Below are 26,818 nucleotides of genomic sequence, written 5' to 3'. Positions count from 1 at the left end.
ACGCCCTCAGGGCGAGAGGTGGGCGTACCATGCCTGAGGGCCCCTCCGGCGCCACGATTATGAGGGGCACGTGCCCTTCCCGCGGCCCACCGCGGCGCCGTGACGGCGAGGGGAGGACACATCGACACCGCGGCAGCCCAGCGCCATGCTTGTGAGGGGCAGTCGCAGGGCGGCCGGCTGCCTCGCCCACCGGCGCCCTCTGGGGGCGAAGAAGAGTCCAGACGGGGACGCGGCGGAGACGCTGAGGGGCTCACGCGGGGCTGCGGCTCTTTGCGGCGCCGCTCTACGGCCTCCGAGGCCGTGGTCGGCGATGCTCGGCCTCCGCTGGCGCCGACCCACTCGGGGAGGTCAGGGCTGGCTCTGCGCCGCCCTTGGCCGGGCTGCTGGCGTAAGGGCGGAGACCGTGTGGCCCACGGACCCTTCTCCTGAGCGCTCCCGCCGAGCGCAGCCCCGGGAGACGCGCTGGGAACGAGACGCATCCCGGCTCAGGTGTGCGGAGCTTCTCCTCTCCAGCCCCGCCGCCCCGCGCGGACCCCACGGGCTCCACCACGGGCTCCACCACCGGCTGGGAAGCAAACCACCGGAAGACAGGGACTTGAGGGCCGCAGAGAAACTGGCCCAAAAAAGTGAAAAGGTAGTATTTTGTGGCCAAGGATAATTTTGGCTAGACACGGTGGTCGGCCCTCGGAGGTGTCCTTAGAACCTCATCCAGGACGTGACTCAGTCGCTGCACCATATTCCAGTTCCGTTTGCTGTATTCAGCAAGACTCCCTTAGTTTTTAAGATTGGGGTTTCTTTTGAATTCTCATTTGAATTCTATTAACATACAGTAATATTAGTTTCGGGTGTACAATAGTGATTCTTGTTTAATTATTTTTATGACCTCTACGTGTGCTCGCTGTGGGCCCTCGGTGATCAAGCATTCCACCTCCATTCGCGTAGTTTTGTAGGACTGTGACTTCTCACTCCCCGTAGGTGGGGAGGGTCTCTGGTGGTTCCCGGGCCGGGGACACCTGACAACAAACCTCTCCATCTCCAGAACGGGCCCTTGTTTTCAGCTCAGATGAGTAATGAGGCCTCCCAGGCACGTCCAAGGAGAAACCGTTGAAGGGCAGCCAAGGAAAAGTGAACGGCTCTTTCAGACCTGCCTTGCAGATTATTCAGTGCAGTCTCTCCTCAGTAAGAGGTAAAAACGAGGAGCATTCACTAGGGCTCACCTAGGACGATGAAGCAGTAACCAGACCTTGAAGCTGTGCTCATTAAAATTAGGAGCTTTGATGTGAGCTTCAAACTCCGCACTCCGCGCAAATGGCCCCAAGCAGGTTGCTAGCTCCCTTTTAATAAGCAGAGAGCTCCAGTTTCAGTGAACTTTTGGCCTCCTGAAAAGTCCCATGCATGCAAAGTCAAAAGCTGGACAAAGCACTGGTACAGGTTTCACATTAAGTAGTGGGATATACCTTCGATGAGACTTTTAATTATAAAAAATATCATTATAGTATTGTTTTGGCCAGAGACTTTTCAGTATCTATCCCAAATGGTCCTTTCGTTGATAAATAAAGATCAAACTAGATTTCTTTTAAGATGAAAAGTTTATTTTGCCTTTTGCCTAGAAGCAAAACTAATGAAAATTAAAGTATAAAAATAAATACAATTTACGTTAATGGACATTCCACTCAAAAATAACAAAAATAATGTATATAAATAAAAAATCCATTAAAAGCATAAAACAATGGCACTTTCATAAGAAAAAGCTGTGAACATTAAAATATGTGTAAAACACACACGCTTTTATCTTAAAAAGAAAAAAAAAAACACTCCTGTTTCTCAACCTTAATCTAAAGCTAGTTTTAAGCTTTCTCCAAAACGTACTATTTGTTTCAGCTAATTTGCATTGGTACACACAAAATTTGTAGCATCTATCTTTCTCACTGGAAAGACCCACAATGATATGAGTAAGCTGTAACCTGAGTTTTCAGAATGATAAAGCACAATTTATCCTATTAAGATATTTTGATATACTTTGCCTACAAATGAAAAATCGGTAACTCAGACCTTTTATACCATCTTCTGATTTCCTGGCTCACTCATTCAATAAATGATACATCTCAATAAAGAAAATCCAGTTTACACCCGGAGTAGATTATTATTGTCTTGTCTACGGCTGGATGTAAAAGCTAAATTTTAAATAGGACAAAATTGGAGAAAACCATCTTTATCTCCACCTTCTTACTAGGATATTAAGAATATATAGTCTTCATTTTCAAAATACCAGTATCATTTTAAAATTCAAGTTAGAGTAAATGTACATAGTCCCAATTTTATGTGAAAAGCACAAAGCCCTTTTTGGAAATGGCATGATAAATTAACAGTGACATTCTCTTTCATAAAATCATGTTCCATTGGTAACCTTTTTTGATTTATATTTTAAATGAATATGTTAGTAATGAAAACCTTAAATATCAGTGCCTCTTAATGCAGAATTTCAACTCAACAATATTACTATCCCACTGGAAAATCTAGACTTATTGTCATATAGCCCTTTAGTCTCTCCTAAATCAAGTAAACTAGAAAAAACAGACTATGAAGGAACAAAATGCACAGACCAAGAAAATAGAAGTGCATGCAGTGTGACTCTATTTTACAGAAATTGGATGCAATGATTCACTCTTAGGTGCTACGACATTCAAGAAGATTGTGCTCTCTCCCTAATTTGTTAACCTCCAAAGAAAGATTTTATGATTTAGAAGTGTTTCCAAGAGCACTGGGGTAACCTACATTAAACATAATATTTCTGCACAAGACAACTAGCGGTTAAGAGGAATGTATACCGTTAACCAAAAGAGTGGCCCCCAGCTACTTCTGTGGTAAATTCTGAGTAGACCACAGCCAGCAGGCAAGTGAGTCCAAGAATATGAAGATGGAGAGATTAATCAGTGTTTAAATTTTACAAAACCAGGGGAAAACATCCTTTGGCAGTAATTTTCCCCCAAATAGAACAGTCTTTAATTTGTTGATTCAATTTAGTGGTCAGTGTGCAGAGGTGAATGAAATTTATATTTCCAAACTTATTTGTAATTTATCACACCTTTTCGATATTTTATAGAAATAAACCCAAATGTCCAAAAACATTCTCAGCAGACATCTGGGTACAGAAAACAAACTTACATTTGTACAGGTTAAGCAAAGAGATGGTCTAAGATTACTAAAGTGTCTTCACCCAAACCTAATGTTACGAGGATAATGAGGGGTAGGGAAGGAATTAGCCAGAGTGATCAAGTTTGCAGATAATTGCTCAGCCCTTTGATATCACATTGCCTGTGTAAACGGTCCAGGATTAACTAAAGAGTCCTGGGCAAGGGAAATAGTACACAAAGCCTCCCACCCTGGCCCTTGTTTATCCTAACGAATGTTGTCTTCTTAAATTGTCGCAACATTTGGCCGCTTTCTTTGGATTTTTCCTGCATATACTCCTAAAAATAGAGCAAAACTAATATTATTTCTCTATGTCAGTTTTTCTAGAATACCATTTAACAAGTGCTTACTATATACCAGGCACTAAGCTTAAGTGACATACATTATCATATCTAATCCTTACATAAAATAATCCTGAGGTAGAAAGTGTTACTACTGTTTTAAAGATAATAAATTGAGACATGGGAGAGTAAGTCACATGCCTAACAGCCAGAAGTAGACTCTGAGAACCCAGCTACACCTGATTTGTTGCTTTACTTAACAACCATTTTGCATTACTCCTACTTTGCTTTAATTAGTGGTTTCTGAATTTCACTATAAACTCCTGAGTCAAACACAAGACATCAAATGAGCAAATATGTTTTAAAACATGACATCAGAGATTGCAATTTAGTTTGTAAGAACTATAAACAACTTTAAGTGCTTTGCAGCAAAATGTAACCACCCCTTAGCATCCTACTTCAGTCTAAGAGTATGAAAGTCTATCATCACAACAAAAAATGAGCTTTCTATAAGTTGCTTATTAATAAAGGGTTCGTTCTCCCTGCAGATCAAAATAAATCATAAATTTCAAGTTTGTTTGAAACATAATCCAGGCCATTAAAAATCTGAGCAGGAAAGAATAGTCTTTTCAACTGCAACTACTGAGGCCCTATGTTGAGATTCAGAGTTAGAATTTTAATCAGTCACATATCCCAAATTTTCAATTTATGTAAAATGATAGAATCTTTAGTCTTTTTTAATTGTCTAAATACGGCACTCATGTAGAAATGTTTAGAAAAATAGGAAATTTGTACTTGTTTAGATATATAATATACATGTTAAGTTCGTTTGTATTAGAATTATGTTGCAATGCAATTAAACCTAGTTCTAGATACTGAACTGCAAAGGCCTCCTGTTATTCATCCTTCATACTATTGAGTTTTACTTGCTCTTTTTTTTACAGATTCACAAGGGACAAACAGTGGAGATGAAATGCATGAGACAAGAACATGGATAGTCATCACTGTGGCAAATGGAGAGTATCACACAAAACAATACTAATTCCTCAATGAATCACCAACTGGCCAGGATTTATCACAATATATAACTCTAATATGGGAAAAAATTGAAAAGATCATAAAACTTCACATAACTTCACAAGCAACAGATCTAGTATTTGGTCTGAGTTCTTCTAGTTATCTTTCAAACCAGCTGACTGATCACCTCTGGAATAAATAGATCCTCAACATAATCTCCTTTAAAACAACGCCACTGACTGTCACTCACAGTGACTTCCAAAAGATGACCTTTTATATTATATTCTACATATGCAACATTATGAATTAAATTCACTATATATATATGCAAAAAGTCAGCAATCATTTCAAAGTTATCAGTATATCTCATTCCCTCTTCGAACATATGGGAACAAATAGCAGTAACACAAAAAAATTTTGTTCATTCCCTCCTAATTTAGAGGAAAACACTTAGTAATAAAAGCTCTAAAATATGCCTAATTGTATGTTAATGGGAAGATTAGAATTGATTAAAGATTTAATCATCATTGCCTAGTGATTTAGATTTTCTTTTAAATGTTTAGAAAGCAGTATAGTTAAAGCGAAGCATTTTGAAAGTATTTTTAATGGATCACAATTTTTGGTGAGCTTATCAAAGTGTCTTAACAAAAATACCTACAAAATAGTAAAACATTAACGGCTTTGCATTAGCTTAATATTGAATTTGTCTTCTTGCCACCATAAACAATTTAAAATCCATAAAATAACAAAAACAAAACTTACCCCCTCCCACCTGGCATATTCACATGTGATCTTGTGGCCAGAGGGAGAAATTTTTCATCACTTTATGTGCAGATACAAATATTCCTGGGTGATACACTTCCCCAAAGCTGAACAGACACGCATAGATGTAGGCATCAGATTATTATACTTTACTTATTCATAAAAAGGCTTTCTGAATTAAGCATGTATAATTCTACAGATTTTTGAGATTAAAAAAGTGTATAGTGTTTCCACAGGATCATTACAGACATCAAGATCAGAACCACAGTTTTACTATGATCTCCTGACTGCCACAAAAAACTAATACAAATGATCACTAGCAGGAATGACTGTGAATATGCCCAAATTATGGTGGCAAGGAAAGACAAGATATTACATCTGTGTGGCCTGCATCATGGGGCAGCTCGTGCATGTCCTTCTATTAAATGGGTTTCAGGAACTCATTTGCTACACACCTGAAACAGGCGCTCTGTTAGGCACTCTGCTCTGTGAAGACTTCTGTCTATTTTGCACAACCCCCTTCACTGATGTCTTAGGGGTTCTAATTGAATATAAAAAAATTAATAAGTCACTTGCATTAAGGTCTAAATGTTCAACATTCAAAGAAAGCAACCATACTGCATCAACAGCTCAAAGTATAAATAAGCTTGAAAAGGACATAACTCTCACACATGCACACAGCAAAGAAGCTACACTTTGCTTCAGCAGGAGACTAGAACCAAGGTTTATACTTTGTTGGAGAATCACTTTGGTGATGCTGAACTTACTATATGGATGCTTACAATACTTAATGAGCAAAATGGTATGAAATGAAAAGTAAAAACATGCCAACATAAGATGATAATTAAGATAAAATACACAACAGTACACCAAAGGGTTATCTTTGAACACAAAGCTTTAAAAGATCTTCAAAATGCTATGAACAAATCACATTTGTAAAAGAATTCCCCTTTATGTAAAGAGCACTAAATTATTTTCCCTGCTCAAAGCTAATCTTGATTTGGATGTTTTTACCCAGGAGTGGCACTCTTACCCTTGTCTACTAAGTAGCCTATGAACTGGTGCATTCTGTCCTTGGTTTGGCTGAAGGACTCTGTTGACAAAGTAAGTAAAAAATTAATTAAGAAGAGAATGACATAATTTCAGTTTTCTCCCCATTTTCTTTTAATAGACGAAAGATGCTTAACAGTGGGGGGGGGGTATCTATGTAAATAGGCCAATATAATACCACATGGAAAATCAAACTGACTGACACCTATTAATATGGTACTTATATTTTACTCACGGAGAGCCCAAATCTTAGGTTTTTATCAGGATGTCCAACATAAATGTTTAGTTCTTGTGTTTTTAGGTAATTTATATATTTTACAAAAAACAAATTTTCCTTTCAAACATCTAAGTAACGTGATTCTTGTAGAGAACAGGTCAGAAATATTAAGCTAGCTTTCTAAGGTTTTTGGGTTTTGTGAGGTTTTTTTTAAGACTTTATTAGAGAGCATGAGTGGGGGTGGTATGCAGATGGAGAAGCAGACTGCTCTCTGAGCAGGGAACCCGACTCAGGGCTCAATCTCAGGACCCTAGAATCATGACCTGAGCCAAAGGCAGACACTTAACCCGCTGAGCTACCCAGGGGTCCCTGAGGTTTTTAAATAAGCATCCAAAGTAAGTCCTGGACTGTGATCTGAACTCAGAACAAAGGGGGCTGAAATTTCTATCTGAGATGGCATATCCTAAGAAAGCTCCTGAAACATCTGGTCTGACATATAACCAGGTTACATGACCCAGTGTTAATATGGATCTTGGCCCCTCTTCAATCCTGTAGTCAGCAGGGAGTGTTCTATTGATATAAAGTTAGAACTAAACAGAAAGTAAGGTTGGGATTTATAAAGTTTTCTTTCTATTTTCTTAATAAATAAGTAACTTCACAAAGTGATTTTTCTCACCTTGTTTCAGAAGGATTTTGTTTAACCAGAAATTTCTTATTTGGAATTCCCATTTCAGCAGCTCTAACACAACATAAAAATAAGAACACACAAACAATGTATTTAGAAAGGGAAAGAAAATGCTTACAGATGTGTTCAGGATGACAGAAATAAATCATTTCTCAGTTGCTGTACTACTCAACTGTACTAAGTGCACTAAAGATGACTTTCCAGAAAGAAGCAGCTTAAGATAGTTACTATAATGTTCTTTGTATTAGGTTTCCCTCCCATGAAGTCTTTCAAATATTAGAAAAAGAATATATTCAAAATATATAAAATTAATACTGAATATAAAGATTATTTTTAAGGCTGAGTGGCTATCGATTACACAAGTTGAAATTGTACAATTTAGTAGTTGATACATTTACCTAAGGATGAAATCAGATTTTATCACCTGAATAATAAAACTTTATATAAAAAAGGGGATTTCTATCAACTTAGCTGTAGAAAAGTGAACTTTTTTTCTAATTTGAATACACAAATAGACCAACAGATAACTAAAATCAATTGGTTTGATAATAATTGAATTACTGTAACATGAAACAAAGAAAACTTACTTCATGTACTTCTTCCTATCAAGAGACTTCTGTGTTGCAGCTGACAGGGCCACTCGTGGACTTTTCATTTTGTCCTTGAAAATACCAAACAAAAAGTTTCAGTGGTACCAGTAATACCACTAAAATAATATAGGATGATCTTAAACTGCACAGAAAAGCTTCTCTTACTAACAGTTGGAACTTTAACTTAGTCTTTCTATAGAACTACAGCAGTCCAATTTCTTAAATCATTAAAAAATTTTTTCCCAATGAAATAATATAAATTTAGCTTGTTTTTTTTTTGTCAACATTAAGACCACTGATTCAAACCACACACTTCCAACCTTCCAACACCCTAGTATATTTCAAATAACTCTGGTTTCCAGAAAAGGCAAAATCTCCATCATAGTTTCAAGGAAATTAAATCAGGAGCCAATGATAGTTTTTTTGTAAATCATCCAAACAACATTCAAAGCTTCAACTCCAAAATCCAATCACAAACAATACCTAATTCCTTTAAATCTGTCTTCAGAGTTAACTATTGCTGGTAATCCTAGGAACTGCCTATGCTTAAGAATTGTAGGAAGGGTTCCAAGGTCAAAAATAGAGAATGAGATTTGGTATCAATTACCCCAAACCCAAAAGAAACTGATTGTGAAAATAAGAATAAATAAATATATTGGTCTCTGCCTCTGATTCCTGCTAATATTTGATCTTTGTCCCCACTTCCTAACACAGAGCTCCTAAAACTCTTGTAATCTGAGATAGTGATGCTAGAAGCATCTTTTGCTCTAATATTTGGTCTTTGACCTCAGTTCCCGCCACAGAGCTCCCAAGTCCCCTTGGAATTTTCTGGGTGATAGAAGCATCTTTTATTCTAATGAGACAACTTTTGGGGGGCTTCCAGGTGCAGACTATTCATCAGAAAGATCAAGCATAAGTAGAAGCTTGGAACTTTCAGCCTCACCCCCTTATCTTCCAGAGACAAGAGAGGGGTTAGAGATTAATCAATGATCATGCCTACATAATAAATCCTCCAAAAAAAAAAAAAAAATAATAATAATAATAATAATAAATCCTCCATAAAAATACCTAAAGTATAGGATTCAGAGTTTCCAGATTAGTGAACACATCCATGTGCCACGAAGATGGCATACTCCAACCCCACTGGGACAGAAGCTCCTGCCCTCAGGACCCTTCCAGTCCTTACCCTATGTGTCTCTTCATCTAAGGGTTCATCTGTATCCTTAATTATGTTATTATATAATAAACCAGTAAATGCCCTAACTACTGTGAGCCATTCTAGAAAATTATCAAACCCAAAGACAGGGTTGTGAGAATCCTGTTTTATAGCCGGTCAATCGGAAATACAAGTGACAACCTAAGACTTTGGATAGGGGAAGTCTTAACTGCCTTCTTAGCTTGTAGTATTGGACTCAGAACTGAATTGAATTGTAGAACACCCCATTGGTGTGGGAGACAGTGGGCTGTGTGGGGGAAAAACTCATACATCTGATATCAGAAGTACCCGAAGTTTTAGGAGTGTAAAAAAAAATAGTTTTTCATTCACTCATTAAAAAAATCAGATAACATACCATTTGCCTGAGCATTTTTTCTTTGCGAACTTCTCGGTCATGATGGAGAATAGACATTCTTTCAGCTGCATCCATTACAAAGAATATGTCATGAATACCATACAGGGCAGCTCGCAACTAGGTTCAAAAGAAGAAAATATTGTATCCACTTAAAAAGATGAGGTTAGAGTTCAGTAATATCACATGCACTCTCACTTAAAGTTTTTAAAAGTTTTAATTAAAACCTATTTTCAGTGGTTAAATGGAGGGAAAAATATAAATTTCCATTTCTTAAAAGCCTTTAGGATATGTGCATTTACCTGAGCTAACACTCTTTCCTGAAGAGAAGCATCTTGTGCTGAAACAACTCCTCTCTTTAATGGCGCTTCTGACTGAAAACTCCTTATGAATTCCATAGTGTCCTGGAAGAAGAAAACTTCCTTCAAAAACCACTTTTCAAAGAAAAAAAAAAAAAAAAAAAAACCACTTTTCTAGAAAGATTCATGATCACTGGAATTTCCTTTTGATTTTTTTTCTCAGCCAATTAAAATTACTAAGAACATATAAAACCATTACTTATCAGAAGTCAAGCAGCACTCACTTTGAAGAGAGACAAATACACAAATTGCTTCATTTACATACTTTAAAAAATCATCTGAATGAGATTCATCAGATTTCTTTTTTTTTAAGATTTTATTTATTTATTCATGAAAGACACGGAGTGTGTGTGTGTGTGTGTGTGTGTGTGTGTGAGAGAGAGAGAGAGGGAGGGAGAGAGGGAGAGAGGCAGAGATACAGGCAGAGGGAGAAGCAGGCTCCATGCAGGGAGCCTGACGTAGGACTCGATCCCGGGACTCCAGGATCATGCCCTGGACCGAAGGCAGGCGCTAAACCACTGAGCCACCCAGGGATCCCCGATTCATCAGATTTCTATAATTGCCTACATTGCAATGACTAAGAAAAGTTTGATCCACCAAAGTTCTGAACTAATATGTCAACTCTAGTTTATGACAAGCCGTCATTAAACTGAGAAACTGAGCCAAAAGTGACATAGGAACAATGAACCAGCTCCTTACTTTTACAGTTTGGCGAAGTTGTTTCAGCTTATCTGTCTGCATAAGTCTACGAGTAAGAAATCCTTTTGCCACTGCGGTTATCTTGTTAAATTTTGTTTGTACTTCTGGACTGAAAACCTTGAAGAAAGCAGACAGACACAATAATTCAAGAATCTGAGCTTTATACTCCTTAATCTATTACAGTGAACTAAATTCCTCTATGTGTGTATGCCCTGTGTCGGTTCATTTCCGCTAAGAGCTAAGCTATTTGATTTGGGCACAAACATCTGTCCTCATGTGTACAACCTCAGATAATGTACCTCTTTAAAAACTGTAGCTAGATAGACAGACACGCAAATATCATTAAGTTTGCCCACCTGAGACCATTTAGGTTTGGCCCGTCCAAAAGGCCTTGTTACTGAGAGTTTGTTCAAGCCACTAGTTGATGATCCCCAGAGGTAGAAGGGTGCTTCATTTGCAGAAGCAAAGCTATGCTGCAGGGCAGAATTTGTGAAACCTAAAGAAATATATGCACAGTATTATACTCGACATCACATAATGAGAATATGCAGGACATCCAAATAAACACTTAAGACTCTCTAAGAATAACAACTGCCTCTGAAACTAGTCCATGTGCAAACTTAAAATATTTATGGACTTTAAGCTTATGCACTAGATGGATCTTTTCAATACAAACAGCTTCTCAGGATAATTGAAGATGTGAAGATAAGCTCTTGCCGGGTCTGAAGAATTAGATGTAATTCAAGATCACCGGGGAGGCAGCAAACCGTTTTCAGCTGAAGCATATCCCCTGCTGCATGAATAAACAAAGACTGGGCTCTGAGTCAAGTTTCCTGATATTTTCTTTGCTAAAGTGGTTTGTCTCATGAACACCTGCTCACCAGTCTTTGATCTGCTATCATTTAATTTTTCACTAGTTACTAGGGAGCTGGCAAATAGAATTACTTGAAGAATAGAGCAACAGCTTTAAAGTGTGCCAAGTGAAATATCTTACTATAGGATAATTTTTTTCAAACAGAAGAGAGATTTTTAAGTATTTACCAGAACTATTTGAATTTGAAGTATGGAGTGAGTCCACTTGAGACAACATTGTTTCCAGCAAACCAGAGTCGCTTATTTTTCTCCATTCTAAGTCCACTGCATTGTTAATGCCTGATTCAGAGGCTTCAGCAGCAATCACCTTCTTCTCTTTTAACATTTTCTCCTGTTCTTCTATTTCCTATAAATTAACAGTGTATTATATAACGTGCTACATCTTTTAATTATATCCCAAAATACCATTATTCTAGGCTTAGCTAAAAGTAATGATTATCAGCAAATGATTAATTTCAAGTTTTCCTACCTCCAATGAAATCTTAAAACAAGTATTATTCCTCTTACAATACACTCTTGCAGAATGCATATTTCAGCATCAATATATAAAATATCTTTGAAAAAGAGTAAATGTTTTGAGTCAAGGATTCAATAAAGTATCCTTTTGATAAATTATGCATTTATTTTTAGATAAGGAGCTATATATTAAACCTTACATTTTGGCAATATCCATGTATCAAAATCAATCACCCCCTTAGATTAAGATACAGACGAAGAAGTCATAGTATCCTATACGTGATCAAAATTCACACTATCCCCGGCAAAATTCCACTTACCAGCCCCATATCCCTACGTTTTAACTCACCTTCTGCAATCTTTCCTGTTCCCTTTCCTGCTCAGCTATGAGTAGTGATAACTGCTGGGCGTGCTGTTCTTCTAGCCTCTTCCGCATTTCTTCAAAAGCTAACATCTTGCTTTTTAATATCTCCTCGCCTTCTGAAAAGAAACATGGCCCCTCAAATTTAGAATATTTACTAATATCTATACACAGTCAATATAAATTATGCTTCCAATCAAAGAACATTCCTGGATCCGACATAACACAATCAAGGTACACGAGGTCCCCCAATCTGAACCACATTCTCTTCTGGCACAAACCTCATTTCATGCTATCAAATAAAAGCCTGCACCTCACCACCATATCCATTCACTCAACAGATCCCACCACAATCTGAACCAATGGAGCCACGACTATCTGTTTAGTCAAGATTCTCCTTACTGAAATAAACTTCAAGATGTGATTCTCGTCTGCATCTCACCTCTATTTATTCTTCTGACTCTGGTCCTTCTCCAGGATTTCTGGTATTTTAGCTTGTAGTTTTATTTAGTTTTGATTTTTTTAAATAAATGTTCCTTTGATAGTGTAAAGCTCCTTAGCTTCTGGTTCCAAAAAGCACTGGATATTAAAACTTCAGATATTTAAATTACTAACTAAAAAATTAAATCATTATGATTATGCAACTTATTAAAGAAAGTGGTAAGACACTCTGAGATGTTGAAATACCAAGTATTACACAGATGTAGGACTTGGATCCATCATAATTCATGGACCCATCACAATTCAACTGAATTCAAAGAATCATTCGTTCCAAATATACAGTCAATGACTTCCATTAAAGCATATTATATTATCTATATGCTATACTATTCCCACAATTTATTCCTAAATATATTTTATTCAGCTACAGTTTGCATTTGTTCATGTGCAATTTTTCACAGGCAAAAGGGAAAACTGGGAAAACAGGAATAGAATTGCAACTTTCAGCAAAAAAAAGGACAAATCTCTTCAGCTCAACCAACAGCGATAGGCCATTTAGCTCTATCTTAAGAATTTCTTAAGTGAGGGACACCTGGTAGCTCAGCGGTTGAGCGCCTGCCTTCAGCCCAGGGTGTGATCCTGGTGTTCCAGGATCAAGTCCCACATCGGGCTCCCTGCATGGAGCCTGCTTCTCCCTCTGCCTGTGTCTCTGCCTCTCTCTCTTTCTCTATGTCTCTCATGAATAAATAAATAAAATCTTTAAAAATAAATAAAACAGACTGATGAGAATATTAGAAACCACATTCCAAAAGGAAGACATCATAGCAAAACACTACATTAAAACTATGATATTTCATATAAGAACTCTTTCCTCCAGTCATTAACAATATTCTCTGATACAAAGTGAACTGTGATTCATATTTTAAATGAGAAAGCTTTAAGAAAGGCTTTCAAATGGCAATAAACTATAGCTAATTATAGGTCCTCTGATAAGAGAAATGAAATGAAAAACCCTGATGATCAGATGAGACCATTATTATTGTTTTTCAAAATGTGAATTAAAAGTATTCAATAAAGGTGGGTGAAAAAATGATGCCTAGAGGCCCATGGTGGCTTAGTCAGTTAAGCAACTCAGGTCGTCATCACAGGGTCCTGGGATTGAACCCCACATCTAGCTCACTGCTCAGCCTGGAGTCTGTTTCTCCCTCTGCTCCTCTCCTCACTCATGCTCCAGCTCTCTCTCTCAAATTAAAAAAAAAAAGTATTCAATAAATGTGCCATCTGCTTGGCAGGTATCAAACACTTCAAAGTTTCCTTACCTTTGGAACTACTTTCTAACATTTTATTCTTGTTGATGTAGACAGATCCCTTAGGGTATCTTTTTTCTGGCAAATGTTGCCTTTCCTGTTCAGCTACTCCAGTTGTTAAGACATAAGGGCAGTTTTCTTTTTGCAAACTATCAATATCTAAATCAAGTCTCCGTTTAACTTTCTCAAAACTGTTATCCAAAAATGGTTCATTTCCACAGGACACTGTAGGGGTGTCCATCTGCTGTCTGGTATTCTGGTTTTGCATGAGTAAAGGAGATGGGTTTTTTACATCATAAGACTTATTCAGTTCCATTTGTAAATTACAGGTGTTTTTCTCTAACACATTGGCTGACTTGAGTCCACTCATAGTTCCAAAGTTTTGAGTCACTATACACTGACTGGTGGCATATGGCTCAGGCAACCTTGGCATTGCAGTACATGTACTGTCCATTTTGAGTGGTCCTCTCCCATCAGATGTTAACTGACCTTCCACGATAGCAAGTCCATGGATAACCTTCTTTTCTAACTGACTTCCTGAAGACTGGCATACCTGATTTGATTTACCTAAAACCACTTCCTGTATGGCTTCAGATGTATTTTTGGTGACACAGACCTTGCTTGAACAAACTCCAGCTAAATCAGCTGGTAACTTTGGCACACTTTCAGGTATATTTGTTTCTTCATCAGTAGCTTGAACAACTAAGTCTACCGTCTGTTCTTTTCCTTTAGGACTTAATTCACAGGCATTTACTGGGTTATTTATAAGTATATGACATGCTGATGATGGCCTAGAATGCCTTCGATGCATTTTAGGACTCAGGCTTGGCTCTGGACTAGGTAATTTGGCATACGAACCAGTAAGACTTTTGATAACATGATTTTCGGGAACAAAAGTGGGAATGACTTTAAAATCAGAATCGAGGTCTAAAACAGTGCAATGGCCAGTTCGTACAGGTATGTCCACTTTAGAAAAGCTACCTAAAACGGACATATTCACACCGCTTGCTTGAGTAGAAGCACCTTGGAGGAGAACATTTGATTTATTAAGGCTTGGTTTGTCAGGAACCAGAGAAGCACAGTGTCTGCCAGCCAGCTGCACCTTCTCCCTCCCAGAGTCAGTCCCTTTAACAGCCTCGTTTTCTTTATCTGAATGACTCTCATAAACACTTCTTTTCACACTACTTCTCAGACTACGTCTCGATTGTTCTCTTTCTATATATTCCTTTGACTTTTTCATCAAGTTCTGAAGACTCATTATGTAGGGATCCGGAGTAACTTCTTCCGAAAGTGATGGGTCCTGTTCTTCATTGGTTGGGAAGAGACCATTGGGTGTGAGAGTCTCCTGAGGGGTTGTGGAGGGGGTCTTTACAGAAGTTTCATTTTCCACAGAGCTAATAATATCTGAACTATCACAGTGCTTCAAAGAATTAAATTCTGAGTCCTTAGTTAAGTCTACCCCATTAGATTTAAATTGGTCCTCATTATTCAATGGCAAAATTCCAGTTATCTTTTCAAACTTTCCTAAAGTAGAGTGCTCAGTAGGGCTTGGCAAGATATTTGGAAATGTAGCAGGGACATTCAAGTTTCTGACTTCTGAATCAGAGTAAACTGTTCCAGTCTCCCACGGATCAAAATCACTGGCTTTAGGTGCTTTTCTAACCTGGAAAAGGAAATTTTAAAATTAGTATTTTCTTACTGCAGAGAAAAGCCTTTGATTTCATTGTTTTCTAAAATAAAATTGAAATAGAAAATTCAAATATTCTAACATTTGAGAACACAAAAACTAAGATAATCCTTCTCTATTGTATCCTATATCACAGAGCTCAAATTACTATTAAAAATGGCTACTGATAAAATTTTTAAATAAAATAATTTAAAAAAATAGAAACATCCCAGCCTATTTATTAAAAGAGTATAAGCAAGAAAGGAAATGATCTAATCTGATGCAAATTTGTACATATGGGGATGCCTGAGTGGCTCAGCAGTTTGGCACCTGCCTTTGGCTCAGGGCGTGATCCTGGAGACCTGGGATCGAGTCCCACATCGGGCTTCTTACATGGAGCCTGCTTCTCTCTCTGCCTATGTCTCTGCTTCTCTCTGTGTATCTCTCATGAATAAATAAAACCTTTAAAAAAAATCTGTCCGTATGTGCATGGGTATACACACACATATATATTCACATATCCATGCACAATTTAATCTTGGAATCTAAGGGTTTTCTTTAACTTTCTTCTGTATTATATGTTATTAATGTCACCACTGTTCTCCTATGAAAGCTATCAACTAAGGATACTGATATATGATATAAATAGCACATAATTAAATTTCTCAAATGACTCTTTCTTTAACAAAGACTAACTTACCCAGGATATAAAAATAATTCAGTAATCAGACTCTTGCCTCCCATATGCTTACTCCAGATTTTACCTAAAATCCTTCTATGATAAGGCAAATTTATAGTAAATGATAGCTCAGCCATGTAGCTTAAGTTACTAAGAAATAAGAAAATTTTCAACTTAAAATCCAACTCATCAAGGCAAATTTCAATTTGATTAACTGATGATCATTTTAAACAGCAACCTGTTAGAGTTTTAGAATAAGAAAATAAGTAAAAATTTATTAATTAAGATGAGAACTGAAATCCAACAGAAAAAATAAAATTACATCTTCTATCTAAATAATTTGACCTTGCAAAAGAATAAAGTGAACTAGGATGGTTTTTAAAGATTACACAGGATATATTAAACTGACGGGAAATAAAAATAAATAAATAAATAACACTGACGGAAATTATCATATTATCATATCAATACAGACTCCAGAATCCTGAATATTAAAAAAGATTTTTAGGTTGTTGTGTATGTGTTATTTTTCCCTAGACCATATGGCACTCCTGTTTTACCTTACAAATCCCAAGACATATAATGGTTTCTAGGTACTATGCAATAAACAGCACAACAAAGTATACTTAGTCACAACCTCAAGACCAAAATAAAACAAAAGGGAAACATATTCACCATGTCCATGAATATGTTTACAGGCTTACATAAAATAAATTGTTTCCTTAAAATATCTCAAAGTTCACATTTGTATATACAGCAGCTATGTTTTTGGTATAGTACTAAAAGGAGTTTTTGTTTAGAGAATTTAAGAATAAAAATATATCACAGAATGATAGGTTTTACAGAGACTGAAGAAATCTGTTTGTTTGATTTAAAATTTCTCTATATCTGCATATAATTAATTCATTACTCTCTAGTTTAACACTGTACATGCTCTATTAAATGTTGGAAGTTTTAAGACTCAACAATCTCATTACTAGTACATTTGATATATTCCTTCACTGGACCAATAATTATATGCCATTTTGTTTCAATACTAGGAAACATCTAGTAAATCCAAAATCTACCCTTATTGTGCTGCACTGTATTTTTTAAACTTAATATAGTCATTACAATCTGCAAATTAAAATCTACTACCCACAGAAAAATGAAGGTAGCAATTAGTGGGAAACAGCCTAAGGTTTGTTGTACGTGTATCATCTAGTATGAATTATATAAACTATAAAACAAACCCTAAGGAAAAAAAAAAAAGTTAAGATGTAGCCAGCAAAACAGAGCTACATAGAGCAGAAATCATTTGTTCAACATAATTCGTTTTTTCTTTAGTATGAAATGATCCACACCCTAAAACAAACTGTTTATAGAAATTTATTCTTTTTTTTTTAAAGATTTTATTTATTTATTTGACAAAGAATGAGGGGGAGAGAGAGAAAACACAAGCAGGCAGATTGGCAGGCAGAGGGAGAGGGAGAAGCAGGCTCCCCACTAAGTCAGGAACCCGAAGCGAGGACCCAATCCCAGCGTCCTGTGATCATGACCTGAACCAAAGGCAGATGCTCAATCCTGGTGCCCCTTTATACAAATTTAAATTCAGCTAAATAAAAATAATTGCAAAAGGCGTGAATGTATTGTTTAAATGGTTTCAATTTAGATCTAAGATGCATCTGGACAATTCTACTTACATAATCTAAATTGCACTTGTGTACCTAAGAAGAGAATTTTCACACACACACACAAAAAATGGGGGGCAGTTATTTACTTTAGCAGAGAATGAGAATAAGGTCATTGACTCAATAGTCTGATTAGTTCAGAGGTAAACTACAATGGCCAATTCTATTATTTTGTCACTGAGAATTCCGTGTTTTTAGAGTCATAAGACACAGACAATAAGCAATTATATTCAGGGAAGGGCTCCATTGTCTAAGTACCCTCTGATTCAAGTACTGGGCATCACTAACAAGCAAGTGAATGTTCTTTGGAGTAACTGAAATGGAATATCACAAACCACTAAGATTCTCAAACATAACAGTAAAATATATTGGTAACTAACTAGTAAGCACAAACATATTTCTGAAAAAGTATCACTACTGCTTACCTCATGATTTCTTAACTATAATTTTAAAACATCTACATTACACACCTGAACATTTTCAAGAATCTCCTGGACCCGAGTCAATAAAGCTTTCTTCCTATTAACATGCTTTCTTGTTTCTACATCAAGTGCTTTCTGCTTCTCTTGTTGCATTTCCTTTCTTTTCTCAATGTTAAGCTGCAAAACATCAGAAATATGTAATTATTTCTCATAAATTAAAAAATGCCTTAAAATCAGGAATCTTTGAATCAGAATGATTAAAACATGCAACAGGTAAAGCTATAGGAAAAGAAATCTGAACAGTGGTTAGGGGGAATGAGTGGGATAGGGCAGGGGAGATCTTTTTGTGGGTATGAAAATGTTCCATTTGGGTGTGAGTTTCACAAGTGTATGCCATATATCAAAACTCAGGGAACTTTAGAACTTAAGATCTGTGCATTCTACTGTATGTAAATTATTCCCAAATGAATAAAAAGTTAAAGAAGAAAAAAAAAAAAAAAACCTGTTCACTCATCAAATGCTCTAAAATGAGAGATAAACTGTTTTGGCCACTGCTGAGCTTATCATTGGCAGTATCTTACTCCACAGGGTCAGATTCTTCAATTTCTAATGTTCCAATCAGCATACATTTTATCTCTTTGCTACATCAAGAAAATGTCTAAAGGCTTAATGATGAAAGAAACAGATAATGTTTTCTTTGCCTACAAAATGAGAATATGTTAGATCCCAATTCACTGTACCTTCCAGTAAAAATATAATTTACTTCAACAACTGGAATTTCTAAGCATTACATCTTTTTAGTGAATTTAATTTTCTTTTTTAAGATTTTATTTATCTATTCATGAGAGACGCAGAGAGAGAGGCAGGGAGATAGACAGAGGGAGAAGCAGGCTCCCTGCAGGGAGCCTGATGCAGAACTCGATCCCAGGACCCCAGAATATGACCTGAGTCAAAGGCAGATGCTCAACCACTGAGCCACCAGGCACCTGTGAATTTAAATCTTAATTATTAAGTTCTAAGAGGTTTAGTCACTGCATTAAGAAGTCAAGTCTTGGGATCCCTGGGTGGCACAGCGGTTTAGCGCCTGCCTTTGGCCCAGGGCGTGATCCTGGAGACCCGGGATCGAATCCCACATCGGGCTCCCGGTGCATGGAGCCTGCTTCTCCCTCTGCCTGTGTCTCTGCCTCTCTCTCTCTCTCTCTCTCTCTCTCTCTCTCTCTGTGTGTGACTATCATAAATAAATAAAAATTAAAAAAAAAAAAAAAAAAGAAGAAGTCAAGTCTTATCTTAGACCAATATAAATGGAAAACATGTCATAGGGACGCCTGGGTGGCTCAGCAGTTGGGCGTCTGCCTTCGGCTCAGGTTGTGATCCCAGCATTCTGGGATCGAGTCCCACATCGGGCTCCCTGCATGGAGCCTGCTTCTCCCTCTGCCTATGTCTCTGCCTCTCTCTCTGTGTCTCTCATGAATAAATAAATAAAATCTTAAAAAAAAAAAAAGAAAACATGTCATAAAAAATTATTCCAGAATTATACTATTCATCTGTCACATACAACATAAAATCACGGACAAAGGTCTATAAGCATCAGATTTTGCTTATAAATAAGTAACTGATGGAGTCACAGACCCTAAACAACAAAGCTCAGATATTTTGGTTCACTTTAAACTAATCAAGCAATGTTACCAAGTAGCTGGTAAAAATGTTTTAAAATTTTTATCTGCATGGTATCAAAGAATCATTCCACAGTTTACTTGCTAATCACAAAGGGGGGAAATGTATATTTTCAAAAGTTATCTGGCAGTCAGCACTTATAAAAGCAAGTAAAACTAAACATCACTAATAGGGAAACAACTAGAATTATGTAACTTCTGATTTAACTTAACACGGAGCATAGGGCATCAGCTCCAAAGAGTTCTTGCCAAAAATGTTTAACCTGACTCTAATCAAACTTTTATTTTTTTTCTAATAAAACTTTTATTTTTTAAATTTTTTTTCTAATAAAAATTTTAGACTTCATTTCCAATTTATAGGAACTACAGGAACTAGAGGACACATAAAATTTCATGAAGAAACAATCAGACAAATCCAAAGTAAGGCATCCTATAAGATAACTGGACTTGTCTCTTTACAAATTCACTATCATTAAAAAAAAGAATTGGGGGAAACCTGGCTGGCTGAGTCAGTAGAGTATGAGACCCTTGATCTCAGGGTTGTAAGTTCAAGCCCCGTGTTGAGTGTAGAGATTACTTAAAAATAAAATTAAAAAACAATTTTTTTTCTAAGAGGTAGAGGAACTGTTCTAAATCAAAATAGATTTTAATAAACATAACAAGCTAATGCTATTTGTGAACTCTGACTGGACCTAGATTAGAAAAAAAAAAAGGTTATGATATTTTGAGCATAAATGGAGAAATCTAAATATGAACAGAATATTAGATGCTATTAAAATTATTATTAATTTTCTTAAGGTGTGATAATGGTATTGGGATTTTATGTAGGAGAATATCTTTATTTTTAGAATATATACCAAAATGTTTAAGGAAAAAGTAATAGGTATCTGCAATTTTCAAATGGCTCAGCAATAAAACAAAAAATGTACGTATATACACACATATACATATATATAAAATCACAAACATGATAAAGATGACAAAAATGTTAAAAACTGTTGAACCTAGATGATACATATATGGGTGGCCATTGTATTACTCTTTCTATTTTTCTGTATGTTTGAAGATTTCATTTCAAAAAGGTAGCAGGGGGACGCCTTGATAGCTCAGTAGTTTAGCGCCGCCTTTGGCCAAAGGCGTGATCCTGGACACCTGGAATTGAGTCCCACGTCAGGCTCCCTGTATGGAGCCTGCTTCTCCCTCTGCCTGTGTCTCTGGTCCTCTCTCTCTCTGTCTCTCATGAATAAATAAATAAAATCTTTGGGGAAAAAAAGGTAGCAGGAAATATTGATTTTTTAATTGCTGTTATACAAAAAAATGTTAACCCCATTTCTTTCAATTATATGAATTTTCTGATTTGAAATAGTCATACACATTTTAAAAACATACAATCAGTATGAAAGAGTTTATAATGAAAAGTGTGTTTTCCTTCTTAAACTGTATTCCTTTATCCTTCCTCAGAGAAAGAATATTCCTTTATAAAAACTCAAATAGTTAACACATATATATGAGCACTTCCTATGTTCTAAGCATTTTACATGTATCAGATCACTTATACCTCAAAACAACACTGTGAAGTAGATACATTTTTTTTTTAAGATCTTATTTATTTATTCATGAGAGACACAGAGAGAGAGGCAGAGAGAGAAGCAGACACCCCACAGGGAGCTGTGTGCGGGACTTGATCCCAGGACCCAAGGATCATGACCTGAACAGAAGGCAAACGCTCAACCACTGAGCCACCCAGGTGCCTCAGTAGAAACAACTTTTATCCTCACTTAACAAATTAAAAAAAATGGGCCTGCGAGTTCACGCAGCAGGTAAGCAGCAGAATAATGATTTAAGCCAAGACCAGAAGGCTCTAGAATCAGGCTTTTAACCACTATTCTACCCTGCTCCTAAGAGCACGATGTGTGCAGTGATTTACAATAGACTGTGGAGATCTTTCCATGCCTGCACATTTAAGTCTATTGTATTCGTTTTAATGTCATGAATGAGATTCTATAAAATGGATCACAGTTCGTTAAACTAGTCCACTACTGATGGACATCTAAGCTGTTTGTTAATCTTTTGCTATTTTAAACAATGCCACTCTATAACTTGTACATACTTCTGGCACACAGAGGAGTAGAAGTCTAAGATATTCCCAAAAATGGAACTGCTAATTCAAAAGTTATACATACTTTTAAATTTTGATAAACACTACCAAAATGGTCTCCAAAAAATAAAGTCAAGTGCTTCTTTCAGCAAAAATGCAGTGTAAGCACCTTTCCCTCACAATATAAAGAACACTAGGTCTTATTGGATCTTTGCCAATCAAGCAGATTTTAAAAATGCTAACTCATTTCTATTTTTTTAATAATGAATGAGGCTTTTTTTCAATGTTTATAAGCCTTTCTTTTGTTTTTCTGTAACTACCTTAGGGATTCACTGCAGAAAAAAAAAATTATTTAAAAATCAAAGAATGTTTACCAGGGGAGAAAGCACAGCCACTCCATGGAAGCGAATAAGTGAGATGCTTTCAGACTGGACAGGTAGAAAGCTCTCTGTGGATAGTGATGCATCTTGGATTCTGGCAAGACTGTTCTCACAGAACTTCTCATACTCCTCCATCTTCCCACAATTACACTGTAAGAGAGAAAAATGTCATTTTTAATGTGCTGAAAAAAACAGACCTCAATTGTTTGGCAAATTTTATCAAGCACGAATATATTTTTAGAATTCACAATTCTTATAATTGGCCTTCCCAGAATTTTTTTTTAACTGATGTGCAGCTAATTCTTAAGTATAGGTAAGTACCTCAAGATCCTACCCAGTTAAGACTTGCTTCATATATTAAATGTTTCCGAACATACGTATATACATCGCTTCTCGGCCTTTTGGCTAAGATCAAGTGAACATATGTATATAAATCAAGTTTTAAATATGATTTGTTTTAAATAAAATAAATACATAAATATGATTTGTTAGAAAAGTACTAAGAACTCATCAGTGAAAAATTCTTATAGGAAAAAAAGTCCTGTATCACTTGCTAACTTATAAAACAGAATACTGTATTTTCCTTAGTAGGACTAATCTACACAAGGAAAACTAAATCATACAAAGGTAGAAATACATTTATAGCCAAAAAAAAAAAAAAAGACAAAAAGGCTATTTACATAAAAGAGGGTATTTACTTTTAAAAATTCTTTTGTTATCGTGGAGTTCAAAATCTATTACTTTCACATCTTGAAAGTATATTTTGACTCCATGGACACCAGCCAAATCATTCAGAAGTGTAAAATAGAATATCTACTGCCTCTTGTATAAATTCTATTTCACTGTCGAAAACTGGAGCCACCACGAAACCACTTAAAATAACCAGCCCAGTAATTCTACAATTTCTGGAAAATAGTGATGGTGGCTGTGAAAATTCAAGATAATCAGGAAAGATTAGGCAGGATGTTCGTTCATTTAGCTAGTGTTAAATATTTGATTGCCTGTTTCCATAGCACTATGTTTGGCATTGTTTCCTTTAAACAAGCAAGGGGAAATAAAAAGAGAGACATCATTAGACTCTTTAACAGCCAAGGTTATGAATTGTGAAAACAGAAAAACTAATACAATAATGTTCCCTTAAGTGTTCAGTTTAAAACAATTAACAAAGAAGGGGGCAGGAAAATTCAACCGACGATGTGGGATACGCACAGATGAAATAAGATGGGAGTATGATACTGTCTTAAGCCTCATGGCACTTAGAAATTCAATACACTAAAGGGTTAGGGACAAATTATAGCACAATTAGAAATGAAGAAAAAGCTTATTATGATTTGATTATAAAAAAATAAGATATATTGCTAATATTGACCAAAAGGTAATCCTCGTATCAACAAAACTTCTTCCTACATCCCATTGATTCTAATTATTTCCATATTTGATTTATGCAAAGTGTGAGTTTAATTTCAAAGAAATGGATCTCTAGAGTGTAAATGAGACTGTTTTGCAAACATATTCATAAAATAAGCAAAAGTAAAACAACACACACCTTCCTGCATGACAACCATAGCAAGGCCTCATTTTTCAGTCTGGATTTCAACCCATTATGCTAGCTTAACAACCAAAACATGCAGAAGCTACAATATATGAGAAATTCAAATGATCCCATTTCTACTAAAATACTCAAGAATATTTTTTAACACAACTCCTGCACCCAGCATTATAGGAACATAAATAGCAATATACTTTCTATGGAAACACGAACAAAGAATGATTCAATTTTAAAGGTCTATTTCAAACATAAGGAATAAATAAATTATTCTTAGGGCAAGTTTATTTTTCTTTCAACATCATATACATATGCCTCATTGCATTGGGAAGTTAAATTCACATCTCTTCAAAAGCACCCGTATGTCATGAATATTGCCGATGTACAATAAAATAATTCACAGCATAACTACGGCAAATGATAGTACATTAAACACCCAAATACAAGTGCTAGTATGGTTGATTATGGGAATTACCAAATGATTGTAGGGCATGACTGAATTTTTCTATCCTTCAGTCTCAACTTGGATGTCCCCCTCCTCAGGCCATCCCTGATAATCCCTTCTACATTAACCCTACAGTCACTATCACATCACATTACCCTGCTTCCCAATTTTCATGACACTTACCACTATCTGAAATTATCTTGTTTATTTCTGTGGGTTCTGTCTGTCTTCCTCCACCAAAATGTAAGCTCCATAAGCACAGGTACCTTTCCAGTCTTGCTCACCACTGAATCCCCATTACACAGAACAGGATCAGCACACAGTACGCACTTGATAAAAGTACTGAATAAATGAATTAGGGAAATTAGCTCAAACAGTAATGTAAACCAGGGTGAAAAAAAGAGCGTGGACTATATAGGAAAGAAGCTAGCAAGGAAGAATGGAATTTAAAGAATGGTAGTTTCATGGATGACCCTATTCTCTGAAGAACCTGGTACCTCTAAAATTGCAAAGACAATCATTTAAAAAAATGAGCATCATTGGGCACCTAAGTGGCTCAGTTGGTTAAGCACTGGACTCTTGTTTTGGCTGAGGTCATGATTTCAGGGTCCTGAGATCCAGCACCTCTCTGGGCTCTGCACTGGGCATGGAGCCTGCTTGGGATTCTCTCTCTCCCTCTGCCTCTGCCTTTCCCCCCTCCTCTGTCTGTGTCTCTCTCAACCTTCCTCTCTTAAAAAAAAAAAAAAAAGAACATCATATCCTATATGATTAAGCAAGAGGGCACTTCGTTTCTCACAGCACAATTACTTGTCAGCAGAGTTATTTTTGAACGGAGCCTTGACTACAATGCCACTCCAACCACAAATCTACTGACCCATACTTTAACATCAAGCATTACTGGTCCACCTGAATTAATCATTTGTCAGCTGCATCAAGTTCAGACATGCTTTGTCGTCTCCATTTATACCATGACCCTTCTCCAAACGAGCCTCTTTGCAAACCCCATTGATTCATGCTTCTGCTACCCGCTCCTCACCAGTGTGTTACTAGAAATGTCACAAAAGGTAATGGTAAAACTAACACATAACAGACCTTGCCTTCATTTCAAATCCTAGCTGGCCACTTACCCCCTTCAGTGTTCCCAAAGACATAACCTTTTTCCATGCACAATAAAGGGGAAGATTCCTTATTCGGCCATCTACATTCTTGGCAATTTACTTGCCATCCCTATGCCTCAATTTCTGCATCTGTAATGCCGGGATAATCAGAATTATCTGTCTCAAGAATTCAATGAACTAACGCCTGCATAGCAATTAGCATAACGCAGGACAAGCAGAGAAAACATCAATAAACGGAGATGGCTATTATTAAAAGGACGACGAGGATCACGATTTTTTTATGAATTCCTGGAGGGCAACGACAGTGCTTCGTTCATGGTAGGATTTAAATGTAACTTTAAAAGATGGAAAGAGGGACACCTTCCTCATTTCATTGTTTCAGACCCCCTCCTCGGCGAATCAATCTCTGGGCGCCTTCCACTCGCCTGAACCGGGGGGGGGGGGGGGGGGGGGGGCGTTGGGAATTGGGGTCACAACCAGATGAAGTGGGGTGGGCATCACCTAGCAGCATCAGGAGCAACCAAGAGAATTTACCTTATTAGGCCTCAAACTTACTCCCCCAGAGTCGCGAGGGCAGAATAAACACCACCTTATCCTAAGGCCTCTGGCTCTGGTAACCGGCTCTCTGAACGGCCAGTGCACACCCTGACGACGTCTCCCTCGCCAGCAACTTGGGAGGAGAAAAATGGTCCAGTTTTATCACAGGAGGTGATTCCCCAGCTCTGTCCCGAGGTTATTTGCCAGGGCCCCTCGGCCCTGACCCCAGCGCCCCACGCCCACCTCCCCCAGCTCCTCCATCCCAGCATCCGAGCATCACCTCGGCGCCGAGTGTCGCTGGTCCCCGCGCACCTGTCTCCTCCCTCACACCCGCCGGCGCCTTTCTCTGGGCTCGAAGGCCAGGAGCCCAGCCCCTGCGTTCGGGTGCGAGGGTGGGGGGCAGGGAACCCTCGGCTCTCAGGGCGCCAACTCCGCCACCCCCGGTGGCCTCGCAACGAGGACCCACAAGGACCTACCTAGCCCCCTTCTTACGCACACACCTGATCTCCCACGGCCCGGTCAGGTTTTCTTTTCCCCTCGCCACGGGCCTTGTCAGGAAGCAAACAGCTCAGTTGGTACTGACAGAACACAGCTCCGTCCGCCGCCTCCTTCTCCTCCTCCTCCCCGCCATATTACGGGTCTCCGGCGGCAACGCGGGATCCTGGCAACCGCCACCGCCGCCGCCACCCGCCCGGGCTCCACCTCTTCGGGCGGCACTTCCGGTGG

At 37.5% G+C, this 26,818-nt stretch overlaps 2 protein-coding genes across 7 annotated transcripts; one reads left to right on the top strand and one right to left on the bottom strand.

Moving 5' to 3' along the window:
- The first annotated feature begins 24 nt into the window (after positions 1–24).
- On the top strand, positions 25–8,466 carry LOC144319076 (uncharacterized). The gene is made up of 2 exons (XM_077906810.1): positions 25–634; positions 4,418–8,466. Exons 1-2 carry the CDS (start codon positions 146–148, stop codon positions 4,469–4,471), a joined length of 543 nt encoding a protein of 180 aa, XP_077762936.1. The 5' UTR covers positions 25–145; the 3' UTR covers positions 4,472–8,466.
- CCP110 (centriolar coiled-coil protein 110) lies at positions 1,571–26,818 on the bottom strand. Of its 6 annotated transcripts, none has more exons than XM_077906799.1 (17): positions 26,593–26,818; positions 26,090–26,225; positions 24,621–24,766; positions 22,441–22,596; positions 18,344–18,472; positions 13,871–15,521; positions 12,099–12,226; positions 11,462–11,639; positions 10,777–10,916; positions 10,421–10,537; positions 9,665–9,766; positions 9,366–9,482; positions 7,792–7,865; positions 7,196–7,258; positions 6,286–6,345; positions 5,708–5,793; positions 1,571–3,470 (listed from the first exon to the last, which is right to left on the bottom strand). In XM_077906799.1, the coding sequence occupies exons 4-17, from the start codon at positions 22,579–22,581 to the stop codon at positions 3,418–3,420; spliced, it is 3,039 nt and encodes a 1,012-aa protein (XP_077762925.1). In that variant the 5' UTR covers positions 22,582–22,596; positions 24,621–24,766; positions 26,090–26,225; positions 26,593–26,818; the 3' UTR covers positions 1,571–3,417. The 6 variants fall into 6 exon arrangements, with proteins under 6 accessions (XP_077762925.1, XP_077762922.1, XP_077762926.1 ...); XM_077906796.1 differs by having other exon boundaries at positions 12,099–12,229; positions 26,593–26,817; XM_077906800.1 differs by lacking the exon at positions 5,708–5,793 and adding an exon at positions 5,253–5,359 and having other exon boundaries at positions 12,099–12,229; positions 26,593–26,817.

This window comes from Canis aureus, chromosome 8 (genome assembly GCF_053574225.1).
Source record: "Canis aureus isolate CA01 chromosome 8, VMU_Caureus_v.1.0, whole genome shotgun sequence".
NCBI classification, from domain to species: Eukaryota; Metazoa; Chordata; class Mammalia; order Carnivora; family Canidae; genus Canis; species Canis aureus.
The sequence above is the reverse complement of the archived record's forward strand: the minus strand, read 5'-3'. Positions and strand labels throughout refer to the sequence as shown.